Source organism: Buteo buteo, chromosome Z, assembly GCF_964188355.1.
Source record: "Buteo buteo chromosome Z, bButBut1.hap1.1, whole genome shotgun sequence".
NCBI lineage: Eukaryota > Metazoa > Chordata > Aves > Accipitriformes > Accipitridae > Buteo > Buteo buteo.
The window spans coordinates 40,582,442-40,602,109 of record NC_134204.1 but is presented as its reverse complement, the minus strand read 5'-3'; the positions used below and the strand labels follow the sequence as shown (position 1 = coordinate 40,602,109).

Below are 19,668 nucleotides of genomic sequence, written 5' to 3'. Positions count from 1 at the left end.
CTCTTTCTTCAGTGCTTTTTATTGTCTGCAAACATTTCTTATTGATCACAGGAGGTTTGTATTTTCACCTACTGCAGACTTTGAGCAAAACTTACTGCTAAAGTAATTTATCTTTTCTCTCCTTTCTGCAGAAGCAAATACCAAAGTCTTTCTGAGGGCAGACCAGAATGCATTCACTCTAAGCATAGGCAAACAATTTTAAAAAAATCAAACTTTCTCAGAAAACAAAAGCTTGGAAGTAAAAGTAGCACAAAAAATAACTCTTAGCAACAGGAAACATCTAAATAAGGCAATAAAATTTTATGAGAAATACAACAAATTGGAAACTTTAAAAAACACAGATATTTCTAGTGCTTCCAGGAATGACTTTTATTTCAGAGATTTTAATTAATAACACATTTCAGCAGCCAAAATGAAAGAGGTTCTGTGAAGAAAGATCATTATAGTCCCTGTGTTTGCATCTATGCCCAGCAGGCAATTCTTTCTTACCATGCATTTGTGTTCTTCTGTTTCTCTCTTTCTCTTCCCCTAGTAATCTACAGAGTCAATTGAAAGTGTAAGATGTGACTGTGGAAGGGTTACCTTCCTACTGAAGCACAGAAATGGATTTACACAGGTATTGCAGTGCTTGTCCAGATGTGATAACCTGAGAATAAGATAAGTCCTGTTCCCTACCAAAGGATACCAAGCCTTTGTAACCACATACAGGGAACTCTCTCAAGTTTGCTTGAGAGTCTGAAGAGTTTGTCCACTTCCCCTTGGAGGTTCCAGACAAATTTCTGAATCTCTTCTCTCTGTGCACCCAGAGTAAACTTTATTGTATGGAAAACATACATCTTCATCGGAACTAAGTGTCTGTCTTACTCTGGGTCAGAAAAGGAGCATGACATGACAAATAAGCAGAAAGATGAAGCAGTGGCTGCAAGAAAAGGTTTCAGAACAGTGTAGCCAAAAATGAACTGGGTGATTTTGCATTTTGGGAGAATTACTGACTAACAGAATGCAGAAATCCTTCAACTAAGGAAAGTGAGGCACTGTGTGGTTATGGTCACAGGACTGGCACCTCTGGATCTTCATTGTAACCTTGCAGGGTTACCTGTAACCTTACAGGTGGAGGGATTCTGCCATTCTGTAAACCATATTGACAAAATATTGCAAGGCTAAAGCAAACCTAAGTGCAAAGTAGAGGAGAAAGTACCCACAGAGGAAGAGGCCATAAAACTTTCCACTTTGGCAACGATGGAAGGCAGTAGAACTTTGCACAGCCCTTTACAATAAGATCATTCTTGAGACGCACAACCTACATAAACGCAAATATTCTAACAATGCTGTCAATTGTTAGAGGAAGGTGGCATTTAAAAGAAAAGTTTAGTAACAGATAAAGTTTAGAAAAATCTCTGCAACTGTGCAGACAAAAAAGTAAAACCAGATTTCACAAAGTTGTAAGATCAAATACACTTAAAGATACATTGACTGTATTTTTGGAGACTTAGGATGGGTACCTGAATGCAGAAGTAAATGTGAATGAAGTAGATTTTATCCCTCTGTGTCGTTTTGACTAATGGTATGACACAACAGTGCTACCACTCCAGAATAATTACCTGGTTTTCTTTCCTTATATTGTCTAGTTGTCTAATTATCTTCATGTGTTTGTTTTTCATTTCCTGCATGTCTTTTACAATCTGTAGAGGACGAAGAAAATTATCAACTCAGAGCACTAGCAGCTCCAGTTACAATGAACCATTAAACAATTTTGAGGTACATTTCTCAAAAATTACAGATATAGTACAGTGAAGAGTTTAATCTTGAAAACAGATAAATAGCCAACAGGACTGCAGGCCAAAGCTTTCAGGCTTCAACAACTAGAAAATATATTATGCTATTGAATAAAAATCTGTGTATGACTTGAAATGGATTTTCTTTTCTGGTCCTAGTATTGCTTCTCCACCTCTTCCTTTTTACTGTAGTGATCTGAATTGGATACAGAAGACAGAGTCATTACAATTATTCTAAAGTTCTTGAAAAATAAGAACAGCCCTGATAAGATCATTACTGAGAAAAAAAGTTTTGTTGTTTGTTTGTTTGTTTTAAAAAAAAAGAAAAGCAGCAGAAAAGATTGCATTTTTGCATTTAAGAGTCAGATAACACAAATTGGTTACAGAATACACTCAATTTTATTTTGTATTACACTAAAATAATTAAAAAACCTGCAAAATTGATATAACTTTAAGGTGTACTACAGGCGTTATTCATGACTAATAAAAACAGATGTATACATAAAGAACTGGCAAAGTGATCTTTCTCCTGTTTGAAAATGAGTCATTTAAGCTTAAAATTGCATCAGGATCCTTAGTGACTCAGTTTTATTCATTCAGTTTCTAATCCAATTTGTAATAGTCACAGAAGGAAAATTCCACTATCTCCTATCCCAGCTTCTGCTGCCTGCTTTTCTTTTGGCTTACTTGTCTAGTAGGTGCAACGACAAATTACAAAACACTGATACTTGAGCATCTTAAATGAGGCTAACAGATACTGCTGGATGAATTATAGTAATAATGAACATGGTCATATGTAAATTATAAAAATCTAGAGATTTTTCAGAGATTTCCTTGGTTTCATTTCTTCATTTAAGCTTAATATGATGCAGATTCTGCTGACAGTGAGCACCTCAGCTGAAATAAATCTGAAAAAAGAAAAAATCTCAGATCTTTTTGTGTGGCTGATGCATTAATTTTAAATAGTTGTGGTTGTTAGCATTGTTCTACAATGACAGATTAAATCTTTGTAAGTATTTACAAGCAGTTAATTTGTGAGTGAAAAATTACCATCTGACACTGTCACAGTTCAAATCATATAAAAGCAGCAAAGCACTATTGAAATATACTGTCCTATCTACCCCCCATCAGAAACACTACTGTAGAAGTAGAGGAATTTTAAAGAGACACAATTAAAAGGCTAAGACACAAGAAAAGCTTCTTCTAGGAGAAGACTGAAATGATCCAGATGGGTTTATCCCTCTTATCACCCACAGAGCTCTGAGTCTTCTTAATTAGATTGCTTCAGGTATTTGAACTTGTTTCTTACAGCTAGCTCAGGGGTCTGTAGCCTGTACCACAGAAGTCATCATAGAACTTTTTTGATGCATAATAAAAGAGCAGGAGTACAGGAGCATATTTAATGGAATAAATAAACCAATGAAACCAATAAACCAGGATATATATATGTCCTGGTTTCAGCTGGGGTGAAGGTTCTACCTAGTAGTTGGTGTGGTGTTGTGTTTTGGGTTCAGTATGAGAAGAATGTTGATAACACTGATGTTTTCAGTTGTTGCTAAGTAGTGTTTATACTAAGTCAAGGATTTTTCAGCTTCTCATGCCCAGCCAGCAAGAAGGCTGGAGGGCCACAAGAAGTTGGCACAGGACACAGCCAGGGCAGCTGACGCCAAGTGGCCAACGGTGTATTCCATACCATATGACATCACTCCCAGTATATAAACTGGGGGCAGTTGGCCTGGGGGGATCATTGCTGGGGAAGTAACTGGGCAGAAGTTGGCAAGTGGTGAGCAATTGCCTTGTGTATCACTTCTTTTTTTGTATATTCCAATCCTTTCATTATTGTTGCAATTTTATTATCATTATTATTTTCTTCATTTCTGTTCTGTTAAACAGTCTCATCTCAACCCACGAGTTTTACTTTTTTACTTCTGATTCTCTCCCCCATCCCACTGGGTGGGGGACAGTGAGTGAGTGGGGCATGGTGCTTAGTTACTGCCCGGGGTTAAACCACAACAATATTCACACACAGATACTGCATAATATAAAATAAACTGGCTAAACAGAAAATCCAAAATTATGCTAGTTACTGGTACCAGAAATTTTGCAATAGTAACAATATCTTGCACTGCAAGTCAAATGCCACTTCCAACAATCAAGAAACATGATGAGAAATACATGGGATGGCAAGGGTTTTCTCCATATACAGTTGCAAGGGAGTTTTTTATCTTTAGACACCTACCTGGAACGCATAAATTTAGACAATTTGATATCTGATCTTAACTTAAGATGGCATTTTCATTTTAATGTTTTTATTTTTATGTCAATATTCAAAATTTAAGTGCAGGCTTCCAAATGTGAAGAAGAAATCTACTAAGCAATAAGATTGTGTGAATTGAATTCATATGATGAAAACGATTATCACAATTCATTTAGTATACCCTACAAAAAGAGACACTTAGTTCAGTTGGCAATTTTTTGTATTGCAAATTATTTATTCAAGCTAGGGCTTTTTTGGGGGGGATGTTAGTTGTTTGGGGTTTTTTTTTGTTGTTTGTTTTTTGTTTTTTTTTTTTTACCTTGATGATATATAATGTAGCTAGCTTGTATGGAATATATGGCACTCCTTCTTTGCTTGTACTTTCCTCCAGCTCAGTTGTTTTGTGATCAGAATCAGAACAAACTCCAGATGTGTTCAGATGACATACTGTATAACAAAAATTACTTTATCAACTTGAAGTATAGAACTAAAATGCACAGCAACTCCAGATGTACATATTACATTTTTAAAGTTTTTATTAGAGACATCACGTATAGTTTTAAAACATACCTTTTTTTCTGATAACAAAGAAAATGGACCTTTGGGAGAAGAATTTTAACAACTCCGACTTGTCAGCTTTGATCTGTGGACACCATCACACATAGTTGTGTGGTTTGACAATTACTTGTCTGTGATTACTCTGATGTTAATTACTTACATATATTTTTTTCATTAAATCTAAAAATGAAAACTTAGGTTAAAAAAAATCATGCAGAAATGTGCTGCCTCTTAAGAAAACTGGGTTTTATGACAGATAAGAAGAAGGCATGTTAAAGCCTTTTTCAAAACTACCTTTTACAAGTTGTTTGGTAGACCCAATTCATATCAGAGTATGATATAAAATTTTAAGTTGTTTTTATCTTCTTTTTTGTTGATTAAAAACTTATCATTACCTTTTTTTTTTTAAATCAGATCTCTCTAGCTTAACACATCATACTTAAGTAACTGGTATATCAAGTCAAAAGAGTCTGATTTGATTACTTAGAATGGTGACTTGTATAAATCTACACAACTTCATTCAATCAGAGCTTACATAAATGAAAACAAAAAAAGAAAACCCCAACCCTCCTCATTTATGTAATGTATTCTGTGTTCCAGAAAACAAGAATAGTATTTACTATATAAATATACCTTTTTCTAGGGCTCTGTTTTCAATCCATCCAATCAGGGAATTCAGAAATGACCACTTGTTTATATTCATTCCAAGCTTGTGCAGCCACGAGTTTTTCTCTCCATCTGTTAACAAAATTCAGGTGCTAAAATCAGGTGAAAATCATTGCAATTCTCTGAGTCCTCTTGATTCACTAATTCATTGGATTTAAATGTAGTATGCATTAATTCTGTTGGGACCAAAAAGTTTTAAATGAGTAAAAGGGATACAAAACAATGAGAGATTGGGAAGTCATTGAGAGAGCTACAAGCATAAGAAGGATGTAATACTTGTCTGAGAGTTCAATGTTTCCACCTGATCCTGAAAAGAGAGATATATTGAATCCAAAGGCTGTACTTCAGACTTGTTTCTCATCTTCTGTCAAAATCTTTTAAAAATGTAAATTTAAAAAATTACAAAACAAACTGGATTTTGCCCAATATCTTTGAAAATAAGTGTGTGTGTGTGTGTGTGTGTGTGTGTGTGTGTGTAGGGGCAGGGGTGGATTGCATTGTTAGATGAGACCTGCGTTTATTCATGAGGACTTTGGATCCATGCAACACTCCTGCTGAGAGAAAACCAAACCACAATACCCAATATGAGCAACTTCTTCAAGTGTTCTGGTGTGAAAGGGAGAAGAGTGTCTGAAAGAAGTCTTCTTACTCTTTGAATTGGTTGAAACAATTATCCTTTTGTCCACTGAGGAAATCCAAATGTATAGATACCTTTCCTAAGATCCTGAAGCAATATTCATTTACTTCCATGGTGCAGTGATTTTCTACAACACATATCTGTCTCTTCATATTGCTTTTATTGGACATATTGTAGTAGAATGTACTGTTTTAAAATGTACTATCCAGCTACTAGATGGAATCACCAGATCCTATTCCCATACAGCCATAAAAGTCTTGTTTTTCAAAAGCCAGTTTTGATGATTTGTGAAATATGTAACTAAATAAATATGTGTTGAGAAGGGTACCCTTAGCTCAAGTTATTCTCTCCGAATTCATTATTTTCATGACTATACATTACATACATAAATATATATCAGCTTTTGTTTTGTGAATTATGTCACTGAAGGATGCATGTTAAATTATATATAGAATAGCTACGTTTTAAAGGACTTGACCTCTCATATCTACATCCTTTTGGTTCATATTTGGCTTGCTTTCCACCACCTTGGAGACTATTTGAAGCCACAGTTATTCTTGAAAAAGCCCTCCATTTCACATAATCTTACTGTAGGCAAAATTAGCCACTAGAGCATCAGTGCTTGCAGGCCAAAAGCATAGAGTCTATCCTTCTGTCTAGGATAAAGATTAATCTTAAACCCATAACGGAAAACAGGTATACAGATATTGTTTCCTACTGGAAAAAAATGCATTACTATATCATCTGCCAAAATGAATGCAAAGTTCCCCTTCAGTCTATAGCAGTCCATTGGGAAGAAAGATGTTTGAAACTCCTACAAGTTAATTCATGAATGCTAAAAATCAGTTTATATGTCTTCTCTTTAGCTTAGCATCTCATAGAGTGTATGACTCCCCAGACTACTGAATATACCTTTTCACAGCAGTCTTGTGACTTAACTCATGCAGAACACTGTGATATGGCAGGGATGAGACATCTGTAACAGTTCTTCCCCTTTCTTTTCAAAGCTATCAGCCACACTAGCACTCAAAAGGCATTCAAACCACCACAGCATCTTGCAGTTTAATCCCTTCAGAATGTAAGCTTCTTCAAACCAGCAGTCTCTCTCAGTTTACAATTAGAATCAAAGCATATGTCACAGTCTAGGCAGCCACATTGCTGTTTCTGAATAACTACAGCTGTATTTTTTGACAGTTTTTAGAGTCTGGTAGGTTGGCCACCTTGTTTTAGAAGTTACAGCTACAGAACACATAAGAAATTTAGTCCTGCTCTGCTGGCTTTGGTTTTAATGGGTATAAAGGCAATGAGCATCTCTTGTACATGAGGAGCTTGAGGACCACTTCCATTATGCTGAATCTTGACAGGAACTCTCCCACTTAGTCCATACTCATGTTCACCCATATTCAAGCTATACCAGCACTGATGATGCAATATGAACTATAATACTTATGCAGTTCTGCTTCTGTGAGACTACAATATGGTAATGGGGTACCAATCTGTCCTTTTGTGGAAAACAATGAAGTACACTCTCATTCTGAACACCTGAGGTGCAAAGTACTGCTCACCTTCCTCAGATGTGTCTTCAGTCATAGCACTTTTAATCACACATGAAGGATGTTCTAGTATCTCCTCTGAATAATCAAAAATGCTGCCTGGTAGAGGAATGGATGAGTGAATGGTGGTCTGTGGTTTAGTTTCAGGATCAATTCTTACTGCATCTTCAGGGACTTGAGAGTCTGAAGAGATAACTGTTTGTACCCATGCTTCTGGAAAAACAAGCGAAGTAATTGTTAATAAAATACTAGGAGGAGGTATTCAGTTGAGAGGTTTGAGAACAGATATCATTACAGATTTGTAAGATCACACCCCAAAATGAATTTAAGATAAACATTTTTTTACAAACTCTCAGCCAATTTAGAAGTAAACCTGGATGACTTTCTTAGAAATTGATCAGAACAAATCCATAGTTTTGGGTCTTTTCTTTCTCATTTGAAATCTAACATGATTTGGTTTTTTAATTTTTGTTTGACTGTAATATTTAGCTGAATTGGTAAACACATCAAGGTCCATGAAGTTTTCCAAAATTCACCATCTACCCTTAATAAAACCTGTCAAGTCTCATGCAGCTTCCACCCAAAAGCACATCTCAAACACATTCCTCCATGCGTAATTCTTGGACAGCTTTAAGATCTGGATCTCTTTAAGATGACTGCTCTCTTTTATGATCAATTTCCACTGTGTCCCCAAAGAAGTTTTTCTTTTTGTTGAATTTCAAATAAACCAAAAGATCTGTTATTGGAAAGTCTTCCTTTTTTTTTTTTTTTTTTTTTTTTGCCGTGACAGCCTCATAACTTCCATAGAGAAAGACACTGCTTTTCCAGCTCTTCATGCTGTATGGAACAGCTAGACATAAACTCCCATATGAGGAAGAAAATAAATGCTTGATTCCAACAAAAGATAGGCTTTTCAGAAAACAATTAGAGCAAGTGCACAGGAATTAAAATCTAGGTGGCTATAAGTTCAGCAGCTGAACTCATGTCATTACAGTTTCCGGCTATCTAGCTATGGGTCTCACCATTGGTACTTGCTCACTGCCTCTCAACATTGCACTAAAAAGCCTGAAGCCTTTAAAAACTTGGCTTATGCACACTGAGAAGGCCTTAAAATTACACTTCCAGAAGTAACAGAGGTCATCAAGAATTATGATGTTGGCAATGTAATTACTGAAAGTAATGAGGACTCGTTGAAGTTGTATATATCTAATGAAGCTGACAGAACATTTTCATATGGCAGATTGAGAAATACAGCTTGAACAGGGATTGTGCTTTCTAAGGATAAAGGATCCTCACCTGACCTTCTACTCAGCTAGAACAGATAATAACACTCATGGCAAAGCTCAGTATTCTCTTCTTTTGTAATGCTCTGTTTAAGGTATTACTGAGTTCCTTTCCCACAGAAAAAAAAATCATAAGGAATTTAATTACCTTCTTTCTTGCCTGGGTACTTTTCTTTTCAGAGTGGAATCTATTATGTGTGACTACAGAACACTGAAATGCAGCACACAAGAGCACTTGTTAAAAATACCACTCACTACTGCATCTTGCAAAGTGCTTCTCAGATTGCCATTTTACCCTCACGCCTTGGTGTATCCTGTAATGACTGCAGCTCTCCATTTTATACAGAAAGTGTAGCTTAAACTCAGATTCACCTGTAGCCTGCACAGCAGGCTCCAATGCTTGTTTTATAGCTAGGCCTCTCTCTGATGATATTTCATGCTTCAGAATTAAAAATGCATTTCAGATACAGTTGTAGTTGAAAATGGCTGATCCACTATCATATTACTTCTGTGCTTCTTCAAGCCAACTCCAATAAAATTTACTGCTTTAACATCTAGAGGTATCCAGCATAAATTCTGAGGTCTGTCTTGTAGCTTTATCACATCCCACATTTCACCACTTAGCTACTTTTTTGCCATAGTGGCTTCTATTTTATGCCTTGCACCAGCATATACTGCTTTGTGACAGGGGGGTATTTTCTTTTCATAGAAGTGGCCAGTAGCAATCCTGAAAGATGGACAGAAAGATAGGTATTTTCATAATACTGCTTAAAACAGGCAAACAAGATGGACGAGGACAACTTCTTTGGGGGAATTTAACTCCAAAGTCTCATAGTTTTTATCTTTTGTTTTGCAGTACCAGAGACTTTTTTCCCTAAAAATATAAAAACATCAAAACATGCCAGCATGAAAAAAAAAGATTCTATTATATTATTAAAATATTATTATTATATTGCATTCTAAGGACACATTTTCATCATGCTGTAAAAGTATTTGCATATTAAAATCTGCATTTTTTAGTGATCAAAACAAAGTAAAACATAAAAAAATGACATTGCACAGCACTCTCAATTTCCTCTTTCCTCGTAACTAATCCCTCCTGAAAACAAATGAGAGAAAAGACAAAGCAGATGTGCCATGTGGTGTGTTGTTACATAAAGAAAATGTTTCAGAGAATCTCAGAGAAAAGGCAACTGGTCTGGCACTTGTTTTCTGTGCAGTCATGAAATATTCCTTATGTTTTGCATCCTTAGTGGTAACTTAGTTGAAAGGTATAAATGCTGCTATTGTAGTTACAGTAATATTCTGCCAAAAGGAAAAGACAACTTATGACAAGCAAGTTGTGCCTGATTGCTCTTGTTGGAGTAAAGGAATAGTATTTTTAATGCAGAATTACAAGCAACAGTACAGTTTTGCTACAGAATTTTATTTTCATATTGACTAATAATCAGGGTTTTTTTTGCCAGGAGCAACCATCCAGCAGTACTCAGCTGTTGGAGAAATTATACAGATTTAAACCTCAAAACTGTGTGTCCTGCAGAACTTCTGAGATAATAGCAATCAGTCCAAATGAAACACAAAAGAAAAATTGTAGTCTTTTCATCGTACTAGAAGTACAAACTGGATAATGCATACATGTATGTGAATCCTGCATATTTAAAATCTCTTTTTATTATAGGATCAAAATCTTCAAGATAACATTGACTAATATTCTGAAGAGGAGACCTTCATGTGTTTTGCCTCCTCCAGCAACCACTTCCTTTTGTGAGACAGAAGGAGGGAAAAAGATGGGAAAAAGATGGAAAAATATAGAAGATGGAAACCTTTTCTGACTGTATTGGGAATGTTTTCAATCCAATCGCTGTCCTAAGGCAGTGTAACATAAATTTAGTTATTTGCTCTGACTGTATGTAATTGCTTGCAGCTATGGTCCAAGGGAAAACAGAAGGGGCTGTGTGAAGGGCATAACTTCTGTCCAGAATCTGTTAAGATTAATTATTTAATAAATTTAATTTTTTTCCCTGTACAATAAATATCAAAACTAAGGGCTTAGTATGAATTGGTCACAAAGTCCAGATACAATAATTACCTGATTTAATTTGTCCACATTAGCATAATCTCAAGATTTACTATTATCTTTTGACAAAATTGCCATCACCATCAACTTAAATATTTATGAGCACATCTTCATATCATTTGTTTTACTTTTCAGGAAATTCTTTCCTTTCTAGGTAGGAAAAATTAGCCTAAAAATGACAAAAATTCTCATTCTCTGCAGGTAAGGTATTTCCATTGCCTATTGAATTGTGCAATTTATTTACACAGTTCAAGAAAACCAGAGGTGGATGGTAATCCAGTCTTTACATTTAACTCCAGGTTTATCTGTGAGTTCACTGAATGAAAAAGAGGTAGGATGAGACAACCAGTTCTGATATAATTACAGGCACATCAGAGCAATCCCTTCAAAATGCTGCTATGCTCAGGATCTCAATAGTAATGGACGTTTCACAGGATCAGTTGTTGTGAAATGGGAACTTCCTGCCCAGAAATGCTAGATCTTTATCACTGAAACAAACATTGATTTAAAAGTGTACAGGCTTTGGAGTTAGACAGTGTATATAAAGCTAGGGAGGTCTGTGGTTTCCTCAAGGTAAGAGCAGCTGTAATTTGAGGCAACATGCACACAGGTAGTCCTCATGTAGTTACAATTTTTGTATATTTAATGATCACAAGCAGTACACAAAAAGCACTGGCAAGTCAAGCATCATGTGGCATAGTTGTCCCATAATACTAACTTCTGAGCAGCAGTCATGAGAACCTGCCTCAGGCATATGCATGTCTTGCATTATTGCAACTACCTTCAGAAAATTTCATAAGCAGACCTATGCTGCATCATAGTAAGGAAATTGGCTTATGGGTAAGCAGCACAGCATAGAAAGTTTTAGCATGAGAAGCGATGCAGAAAGGGGTGCCACGGAGCTGAGCTTTCCTATGCGTGTGCTAATCCTCTGAAGCACAACCTGATATTCAACTTCCTCACCTCCAGTGGAACGAGAACAGAAGAGCTTGCCTTAACGTTTTGAGTAATGCACTTTTTAGAGTAGATATCTCTTTGGTACCAATAACAATTTCTGGTCTAGGCCTGCTCTGAACTCTTGTTATGGGTTTAATGTCTCAGTATCCCCACACAAGATTGTGACTTTGATAAACCAACACTCTCCTTGTACATCTTCTGGTGAAAATTTTGTCAGAAGAGTCAGTTCTAATTTCACTTTTTTTTTTTTTTCCTGATTTCATTCTGGATCAGATACCAGAATTAATCAGAATAACAAGAATCACTGTTCCAACAGCCTAATGTGATTATATATAAATGACAGAAAAAAACCCCACAAGTAAACAAGAAAATATCTTTCTTTGGTCGCTAATTTTGGATCATTGGGAGGTTTTACTTAAATTTTCTAAAGAATAAAAAGTTTAGCAGTCAATACCCTGAGTAACTTCAGTTCTCATCGATTTCATTAGGAGCTGAATTAATGTACTTGTCTCCTGGCATCTCATCTCTGGGATTATTAGCTGACCTAATTGAATTCTGCAGAGTTTATGGGCAATTACTTCTTGAGTTCTGAAATTTGGTAACCACAAAGCAAAGAGGATTGTATTTTGAATTAGTTACTTCCACTGAATGCAGTATCTGTTGGAGACCTAAAACCCCCTCTTATCTCCCTCTTCTCACCTTTGGAAGAGAAAAAGAAAAGTGATGCAAGTATTGTTTCTTTACTGATATGTAATTAAGTTTAGTTTCATGGAGTTACAAAATGGCAAAGCCCCATGGAAATTTCTCTGTTGTGGTTTTTGAAACAGTAGTATGTCTTTTTAACAGAGGTATGACAGCTTCCTCTTGAAACTATTCTGAACCTTATAGATCAGTCAGTTTTCCACAGCTGGAGTCAATGATTTGTTAGGTTTCAAATTAACTTTGGGGGAAGGTAGAGCCATGTGTTTAACCAGGTATGTTATTTATAGTTTTAAGGCTACTGCAGTGTTATTACTGACATTCACATAGGTGGCAGGTATATTCACGTTCTGTCCGAAAGCTAGATAGGGACCTACCTAGGTTGGCTAGTTGCAGCAAGCTGAGCATTTAGTCACTGAAACAGATACTATTTCATACAGTGTCATAATTTTCCACTCAAGTGGCACGATGACTGCTAACACACAATTGTCTGACTGTAATACACAAAGGTTTAGCTGGTACATGAAAACAAATGGGCCAGAGACTATTGTATATGCTAAAGGCCTGGATGGAAAGACAAATTATCCCATTAGTCTTCCAATCTCAAAGATACTTGGTCTATCACAATACCCATGTGCCAGCCAGTGTCATTCTAAGGACATGTCTGAAACTAGCTATTGGTATGACACAGCTAGGATCTACTCTTCCAAGTGCTCTTTTCTCTTTCCCTCTCACCCACATATTGAAATATAAAAAGAGAATGGTCGACAATTTTCTTGGACCCCTGGACTTAAGCTAGAACAGAATAGATTAGCCTTATAGAAAAGCTGGACCGGTATCACTAACGTTCCAAAAGTCAGATATGTGCCATTGGCTTAGGCATGCTACCTCCGGTCTAAGAGACAAGAGACCTCAAATCCGCAGTCCCATTTTTATGGCCTATCAAAAGTTTCCAGTCTGGGCTAAGATGCTGCTCCCAGCAACACAAGTGTTATACCTGCAATTAGAGCAAACAGGCACTACAGTTTAGCTGCTGAAATTAATGATTCGAAGCATCAGCCAAGTGTGACAGCTTGACATCTTTTTCTCAGGCTGTGCTTCAATAGGTTACATCTTATTGCTTAAAAAAGTTTGATGGATAATTAATAAAACCCCACACCTCCATTATAGTGGTGCCATATGCCTTTTAATAGTTTTCTAACCATTTGGTGTGTGCAAATGTCTGCAAATAAAAAAGGCTAATGTTACCTGTTTTGCTTTGGCTTTTAGCAGCAGGAGAAACAGAATTCTTCTTCTTCTTCCAGAACCAAGATTGTGATGACAGGGGGATACATTCTTCAGAATAGGAATATTGATCTAAATAGAAATGCAAAAAACCCCGCCAAAACAGGAACAGAAAAAAAACCATCAAATGACATACTCTGAAAAAGTAATTCTTATTCCAGTGGTTAGTGGAGTTTTTATTAAAAAAATAAAACAAAACAAACCAAATATATTCAGTTAATATCCATAGTACAGATAGCAATGCATTTAAGACAATTTAGGAAAGATCTCCAAGCACTCCTAATTATCGTATGTTATAGTAAAAGGAGAAAGTCACACTCCCTAGTATTTAAAGTAGATTATTTAAAGAAAATCTCCACAGAGACAGATTAAAATCAGTCATTTTATTCTGATAGAACGTGTTCATGTTCTGCATATGGTCAAGAAAAAAATTAGTGTTGTAACCTCACATAGAGCTTTTATATCTTTGGGCCAGCTTTAATACAATGTCTCAGTATTCAGTCCACAGAGTGGATATTTTACACAGAGTATTGCCAGCTACAGCATTAATTAATTTAATGCCTTTCAGATGAAAAAAAATCACTATAGAAAATCTTAGGATATTAGGGATTAAGAGTAATCTTACAGATATATAAGGTTGCTCCTCCAGAGATTGACTGCACAGCAAATTCTAATGAATCTTGGCACTTTAATGCTAACTACAATACCAACTTTATATGCTAAGTGTCATACAAGATACAAGGAAACAGCTAAAACAGCCCTGTGCTCTCAAAATCAGAGTGAGCTTTCCTTGGCTTCCAGTTACACTTAGAGCCAATCCAGACCAGCTCTGATAATGGGGCTCTGAGTGTCTCTGTAAATCATCAGATATGTAATTTGTTCAAATTTCATGTTTTGCAAGCATGTTACATGGCTAGGAACTGCTGGAACGCAAGGCATAGCTTATTCTACCAGGAAGTGCTCCAGACATCAAAGAAAGGATGCTGTAAAGGAGTGGAGAAATCAGCCAGGTTTGTATAACTTTCCTTGACTCTGCAAACGCAGTACTTAAATCGGTAATGCACACAGTTAAACATTCATGCATCTCACTATACGAGTATGATAAACCCCACACAGATTAATTTCTCTATGTAATAAACAGACTTTTCAAGGCCATGGCAGAAAAAGAAAATGGAAAAGCAAGCATATCTTCGAGTCTTTTTCTTGTTAATAGTATTTAACAGTCACTGTGTGTCTTATTGTATGACCCACTGCATGTCAAAAAATAAACCACTGCAATTTTCATTAAAATGGCAAAATAGTGGCGTGACTTTTAGCATTCACAGCAATTTCTCAAATGTCACCAGTGCAGGAATTTGTTGAAATGTGTGATTTGTGTTGAGGCAAATTAACTTAGTGCTTGGTCTAGGCCTCACCCCTGTGTTGTGAGTAATACCTCTAACTTTACCCACTCATTTTTAGGGCATTAGCAGTATCTCACAGAAAAGGTTGTCTGCAATGACAGAAGAATATGTATGATATATAAAACAAATGTTCTTTTAATAACTTTGCATAGAGGGTCTATCTGAGAGTAAGCTTCTTTATTGCTCCTTAGTACAGGACTGTTCTACCAATGCACAGACTCTCTGCTATTCAGTATTATCCATAAAGCAAGTGCATACACTAGGCTTTCTTATCAAAGCATCAACGGGCTGAATGAAGCCTGACCTACCCTCTGTGCTGTGATGGAAGACAAGGAAGGGCGGTGGCAGAGAGGACTTTCAAGGGTTGGTGGGAGTGTCTTTAAAGTATGGTTTAACAGAAGGGACGTATTGAAAGAGAAGATGACTGCTTCTTTGACTTGGACAGAGGTACAGAGTGTCTCCACCTTTATTATATGGAAAATGAAGTATGAAACTTGATGTGGATAAAGAATAACTGTTCTCCCAATGCCCTGAACAAACGGGCGCTGATAATCAAGACCATGTTGTTTCTCTTTGTTACTTACAAAAAAGTGGAAATTGCCATTTTTATTGCTGCTGCTGATCACTCATATAAGCAGCCAAGTAACATAAAGTAGTTGCAATATTCAGCGTAGCTGAGTGGTTTGAAATGGGCTTTTTGGGGCCTCTTCTTTTGTTTGTGGATGGAATAGTAGCTGCCTCTCGTATTTACCTGCAGTCTGGATGGTCTTAGTAGTCTGGTCCTTCTTTCTCATTGTGTGCTGCATCACATCAATAGTAGCTTGTTCTATGATATTGAAGCATACATTTACAGCAATGATTGCTGTTATATGAATCCAGCCTTTGCATTGTTAATACAAAGATTCCTCCTCTGAGAAGGATATCTTTAATAACTCCACCTCATCCCCTGAAAGCAACTTAATAATAAACTCTGACAGTATTTACAGGTAGAGGTTTGTTTACATTGGCACAAGCTACAACTCAGAGTTTTTCCACATGAAAATGCATTATGCAGACTTCTTCTTACTCATTCTGGTCAAACCACATTTTTTTCTCTAACATTCTCAGGTTACACAGCCTTAAGCAATAGCCTTGCCCAATGGCATTGCCTAACAGAGTGTCCTGGTTTCAGCTGGGATAGAGTTAACTGTCTTCCTAGTAGCTGGTACAGTGCTATGTTTTGAGTTCAGTATGAGAAGAATGTTGATAACACACTGACGTTTTCAGTTGTTGCTCAGTAGTGTTTAGGCTAAAGTCAAGGATTTTTCAGCTTCTCAAGCCCAGCCAGCAAGAAAGCTGGAGGGGCACAAGAAGTTGGCACAGGACACAGCCAGGGCAGCTGACCCAAACTGGCCAACAGGGTATTCCATACCATGGGATGTCCCATCCAGTATAGGAACTGGGAAGTGGGGGCGGGGAATCGCCACTGGGGGACTGACTGGGTGTCGGTCGGCAGGTGGTGAGCAATTGCCCTGCGCATCATTTGGACATTCCAATCCTTTCATTATTGCTGTTGTCATTTTATTAGTGTTATCATTATCATGATTAGTTTCTTCTTTTCTGTTCTATTAAACCGTTCTTATCTCAACCCACGAGTATTACTTCTTTTCCTGATTTTCTCCCCCATCCCACTGCGGGGGGGGGGGGGGGGGGGGACGTAGTGAGTGAGTGGCTGCATGGTGCTTAGTTGCTGGCTGGGGTTAAACCACGACACAGAGTTGACAATCAACTGTGCTGTTTCTCTTGTTTTTCTCAACTTCTGGTGTGAGAGAAGGTTACACAGTCAGTCAGTTGACTTCTCCTTTTAACACTAAAAATCCTTATTTATCTTAATATAGTACATTGGCATGAAGAAGAGCATATACAGAAGTTACCAACTAATAAGTTGCTGATTTGGAACAAAACTTTGATGTCAACAGTTAATATTACTGCTTGTTATCACAAAGAGCAAGGGTTTTTCTTGCTGTATTTTGTCAATGTTATCACTATTTTCCACTTGAAAATCAAAGCAAAGGCACATATTTCACCCTATAAGCTGCAGAGATACTGGAGCAAAGACAAGAATCTACATTTAACTTTTCTTGGAAAATTATGACCATTTGTATGTTTATTTATAAACATAGCTATTCCATTCATGTTGGTTAGACTTGATATTCCATGGTATTCCCAATCATTGCACATTCATTAGTCAACTGCCTGAGAATACAAACAGATCACAATGCCCCACTAATGGAGTGCTATTCATCTCTAAATCATCCATGTCAATCTTCCTTTAATTTTAATCTTTAGTAATGCATTTAAATTTTAAGCATAATGCTTGAGAAGTATGTTTGACATGTGAGAAAATATTACTTTTACTAATATGTTTGGGAAGAGTTCAAATATGTTCATTAATATTAGGTAAGAGCAGATTGTTCCCTTATGATTTATGGACAGCATCTGCAAGCTGCACAGAAAAAAACCAGAAATCTTCTTCATCTTTCCCTCACACAGCTTTTCAACAGCCTGCTCCCTAAGGTGGGGCAAGGCAAACTGTCTTGCTTTTATTATAGGCTTTGCATAACTGTTCACTTATTCTTTAATTACACACCCTTGCAAAGCACTCACAGTTTGCCCTACTGTTGTCACTCATCTAAACCCCTAAATGCATATGCAATAAAAATATCAAACTAAAAATGACTGTAGATGCTGAATATTTTAATTTTTGAGGCCCAAACTTGGTTACCTGCTAGCCCCCAAATATGGCCACCTCAGGGTGTGCATTAAAAAAATTGAAGTTTGAATACTCACAACAGTATCTTGTAAGAGATACTCTACATAACAGAAATTATTTTAAGAGTACAGGCTCAATTTAATGACAATATTAAGATGTTGAAGTTAGGATACATGTTGTCTCTGTGGATCTAGCAGGAAACCCACAAAATTTGGCAGGCAATATTCAATTTTTATCCTTTTGTTGTGGCATTATGTTCTCTTCTTTGAGGCAGAATCCTCTGATAAAATTATTCACCTTGCAGATTACTTTTTTCAGCAATCAAGAGTTAAGATTTCAGGGAAGAAATAAGTAGGAGGGACAGGAGCAGAATTTGAGCAAAGGTCCAAGCTTTCAAAAAAATATTCCGAAATAAAATATGTTCTAGAAAAGAAAGTAGGACCACTTAACCCATTTTTTATTACTTATCTAATACCTTGTTAAATGTCCTTTTAGTTAGCATGTTTTTTGCTTTAAGTCCAACTGAAATTCCCTCCTCTTAAAGTTAAGTTCATTGCTTCTTGTCCTACGGCCAAATTGAATACTTTTGAAGACTTCTGAACTCATTCTTCTGAGAAAGAAGGTTTTTACATTATTAGACCACCAAACCCACTTCTCAGTCTTTCACCAGAAGCCACTTTCATTAGCCCTTTGATCATTCCTTTGTACAATCTTTCTTGTTCATTTTCTAACATCATATTTCTTGAAATTACATGCCTAAAGGGAGACAGTACATAAACATGAGCACACATGGTCATTTGTCGTGGCTGAAATAATACTCAATGACTTGTTGAGCTCTGGAAACTCAATCCTGTTTTTCTAAAAATTCACAAAGTAGTTGTAAATCCCAGAGTCACTTTACTCGGAAGACTTTAATTTATCACACTTTTCTAAACATTTATGAAGATACGTACACAACTTTCCAACTAGTCACTAGCATTTGAAACATACATTTCATACATGTTTTCCTAGGTTAGCAAGACAGCTTTTGAAAAATAATTAGCTGTATTCAAAACAATACTTATTCACTCGTGGATCTTTCTGCCACATAAACAACTTAGCTTTTCTAGTATGTCCTTCATATCAGTGGATTCTTTTTTTCCTTGACTGTTGTTTACAGCTGAGAAGCTTAAAAATAGACGGTTATCCTCTTCACATTTTTCACTCAGCTTCTTAAATATAATAGTGGCCTGGCTGCACCCTTTCACTCTCAACAACTGTGTGCCGTAATATTACATACATGAACTTTTTTTTTTTTTAATAAATAAACATTATGTCCTAAAAAATTACCTTCATCCATTGTAATCAGACTGTTTCTCAGGGCCCGTGTTTCCACAGAGGTGAGAGTTAACTTCTGGTGCTTTCTGACAGCCTCCCACCCTGTGTACATAAATTTTTAATCTATAAAAATGCAAGAGCTTCACTAGGCAACAGGATACCTGCAGAAAGTAAAACGAGAGACACTGCTCAGGTTTCTTCCCACTGTTTCCTGTGGCTAGCAATGTCTGTTTTGCCAGGAGACCAAAACTTACTAGATGAAACTCAAAGCTGTAGAAGACTTAACTATAACTGAAAAAAATACATGCTGATGTTAAGTACCTAAAAGCACAAATACTCACAAGATTAGAAGGGTTTCATTAGAACATTTTACAAATGTCCACAGTTCCTTGTTTCAGCTGAAAGAATGTGAACTGTGATGCTCTTGTTACATTTCCAGTAGTGGTGAAA

At 36.5% G+C, this 19,668-nt stretch overlaps 1 protein-coding gene across 1 annotated transcript in view; it reads right to left on the bottom strand.

Annotated features, from left to right (window-relative positions):
- Positions 1-19,269, bottom strand: part of LOC142027133 (uncharacterized) — a 28,365-nt gene extending 9,096 nt beyond the window's left edge. Inside the window, exons 1-6 of the mRNA XM_075020818.1 lie at positions 19,231-19,269; positions 13,711-13,818; positions 7,459-7,659; positions 5,224-5,328; positions 4,352-4,479; positions 1,602-1,682 (exon numbers count right to left, since the gene is read on the bottom strand). Of these exons, the coding sequence (XP_074876919.1) occupies positions 1,602-1,682; positions 4,352-4,479; positions 5,224-5,328; positions 7,459-7,659; positions 13,711-13,818; positions 19,231-19,240 (633 nt within the window). The 5' untranslated portion in view covers positions 19,241-19,269. The remainder of the gene's footprint in view (positions 1-1,601; positions 1,683-4,351; positions 4,480-5,223; positions 5,329-7,458; positions 7,660-13,710; positions 13,819-19,230) is intronic.
- Between the last annotated feature and the right edge of the window lie 399 nt (positions 19,270-19,668).